The following is a 2,181-nucleotide window of genomic DNA, read 5'->3' as shown; positions in this document are numbered from 1 at the left end:
TATTGGATGCTACCAAATTTTACAGGTCAAGGTCATTAAAATGTCCAGGTTTCTGTTGATGTAGAGACCTCGTATATAATATATAAAATTCATTACGAAAGACCAAGTTAGAGGGAGCTGGGAATTAATCGACCATCCTAGAAATTTTGGTTGTGTCTGAAACGAAACCACCCAGACTCCCTCTCCACCCCAAACACAACTTGTGTCTTCAGGATGGATGACTTGACTGCCCAGGCCAGCTCCGCAAACAACCCTGATTCCAACTCTACCCCAAACACAACCAGAAATCTCCAGAAGGGTCGACTAATACCCCAGCTCACCAACAACCCTGACTCCCACTCTACCCCAAACACAACCAGAAATCTCCAGAAGGGTCGACTAATACCCCAGCTCACCAACAACCCTGATTCCCACTCTACCCAAAACACAACCAGAAATCTCCAGAAGGGTCGACTAATACCCCAGCTCACCAACAACCCTGATTCCCACTCTACCCCAAACACAACCAGAAATCTCCAGAAGGGTCGACTAATACCCCAGCTCACCAACAACCCTGATTCCCACTCTACCCAAAACACAACCAGAAATCTCCAGAAGGGTCGACTAATACCCCAGCTCACCAACAACCATGATTCCCATTCTACCCCAAACACAACCAGAAATCTCCAGAAGGGTCGACTAATACCCCAGATCACCAACAATCCTGACTCACACTCTACCCCAAACACAACCAGAAATCTCCAGAAGGGTCGACTAATACCCCAGCTCACCAACAACCCTGATTCCCACTCTACCCAAAACACAACCAGAAATCTCCAGAAGGGTCGACTAATACCCCAGCTCACCAACAACCCTGACTCCCACTCTACCCAAAACACAACCAGAAATCTCCAGAAGGGTCGACTAATACCCCAGCTCACCAACAACCATGATTCCCATTCTACCCCAAACACAACCAGAAATCTCCAGAAGGGTCGACTAATACCCCAGCTCACCAACAACCCTGACTCACACTCTACCCCAAACACAACTAGAAGTCCCCAAGATGGTCGACTAGAGCTCCCCAAACAACCCTGTCTCCCGGGAACTGTGCCCCGAACACTAAATTCAAACGTCAGTTGATAATATAGGTCGGGGTGAGCTACCTTTGGCACATGCCACTGCAGTAAAAACAATCATAGCCAAGGTTTTTATCATGAGCTCAAACGAAACCTCTAGGATTCAAACTATTGACTTTTAGCTGTCTGAATCATGCAAACACACCAAAGAAATTCAACATTGATTCTCAGCATGCGAAAATGCTATAAACATTGTAAAGAAATTGCGCTTAGTTTAAGTTAGTAAACCAATATTATTTCAACTTTTACACTACATCGTCCTTCATCAAATGTCCATGAAGACAATCACAAGCAATCTAGGTTCTTTACAGTCTAAGCCAAGATTCTGGGCCTCAAGCTAGCGTTTCAAGATGTCTCGCTCTTGAAGCAAACTCCCCCACTGCTGTAGCTTGAACTTAATGATGAGTCTTGCTCTCTGAGCAAACTCCCTAGAGAAATTCGCCCACAGCTGAACCCTTCAGCAAACCCCTACATCTACAGGTAAAGAGAAATTGATTCTCTCACAGGTTAAGCTTGTATGATGATGATGTCTTGCTATAACCCCCCCCCCCCCCCCCCCCCCCCCTTATATAAGTAGAAAGAATTCTCCCCCTCTCTAAACCAACAACCTTAATCTATGAGGAGAGAGAAATTCCCTCACAGGGAAAGTTTGTATGACTCTCCCATTCTCTAAACAAACCCCTACCTCTATAAGGAGAGAGAAATTCCCTCACAGCAGAAGTTTGTAAGACTCCCTCCCTCTTTAAACAAACCCCATACCTTTCTAAGGAGAGAGAAATTCCCACACAGCAGATGTTTGTACAACTCTCCCCCTCTCTAAACAAACCCCCTACCTCTATAAGGAGGGGGAAATTCCCTCACAGCAAAATGTTGCACAACTCTCTCCCTCTCTAAACAGACCCCCTACCTATATAGGTAGAGAGAAATTCCCTCACAGCAGATGTTTGTACGACTCTCTCCCTCTCTAAACAGACCCCCTACCTATATAGGTAGAGAGAAATTCCCTCACAGCTGATCAAAGTTTGTACAATGGACTTGTATCTTCCAATCATACACATGGAGC

At 45.5% G+C, this 2,181-nt stretch overlaps 1 protein-coding gene across 1 annotated transcript; it reads left to right on the top strand.

Annotated features, from left to right (window-relative positions):
- The first annotated feature begins 213 nt into the window (after window positions 1–213).
- LOC117344804 (nuclear transcription factor Y subunit alpha-like) lies at window positions 214–1,122 on the top strand. The gene has a single exon (XM_033907630.1). The coding sequence runs from the start codon at window positions 214–216 to the stop codon at window positions 1,120–1,122; it is 909 nt and encodes a 302-aa protein (XP_033763521.1).
- The last annotated feature ends 1,059 nt before the right edge of the window (window positions 1,123–2,181 follow it).

Source organism: Pecten maximus, chromosome 16, assembly GCF_902652985.1.
Source record: "Pecten maximus chromosome 16, xPecMax1.1, whole genome shotgun sequence".
In the NCBI taxonomy this organism is placed as follows: domain Eukaryota; kingdom Metazoa; phylum Mollusca; class Bivalvia; order Pectinida; family Pectinidae; genus Pecten; species Pecten maximus.
Note: the sequence above shows the minus strand (reverse complement) of the source record. Positions and strands in the feature narration are given on the sequence as shown.

What these genes read in the sequence shown, in the direction of transcription:
- LOC117344804 (XM_033907630.1), top strand. Translation starts at nt 214, where the DNA reads ATGGATGACTTGACTGCCCAGGCCAGCTCCGCAAACAACCCTGATTCC.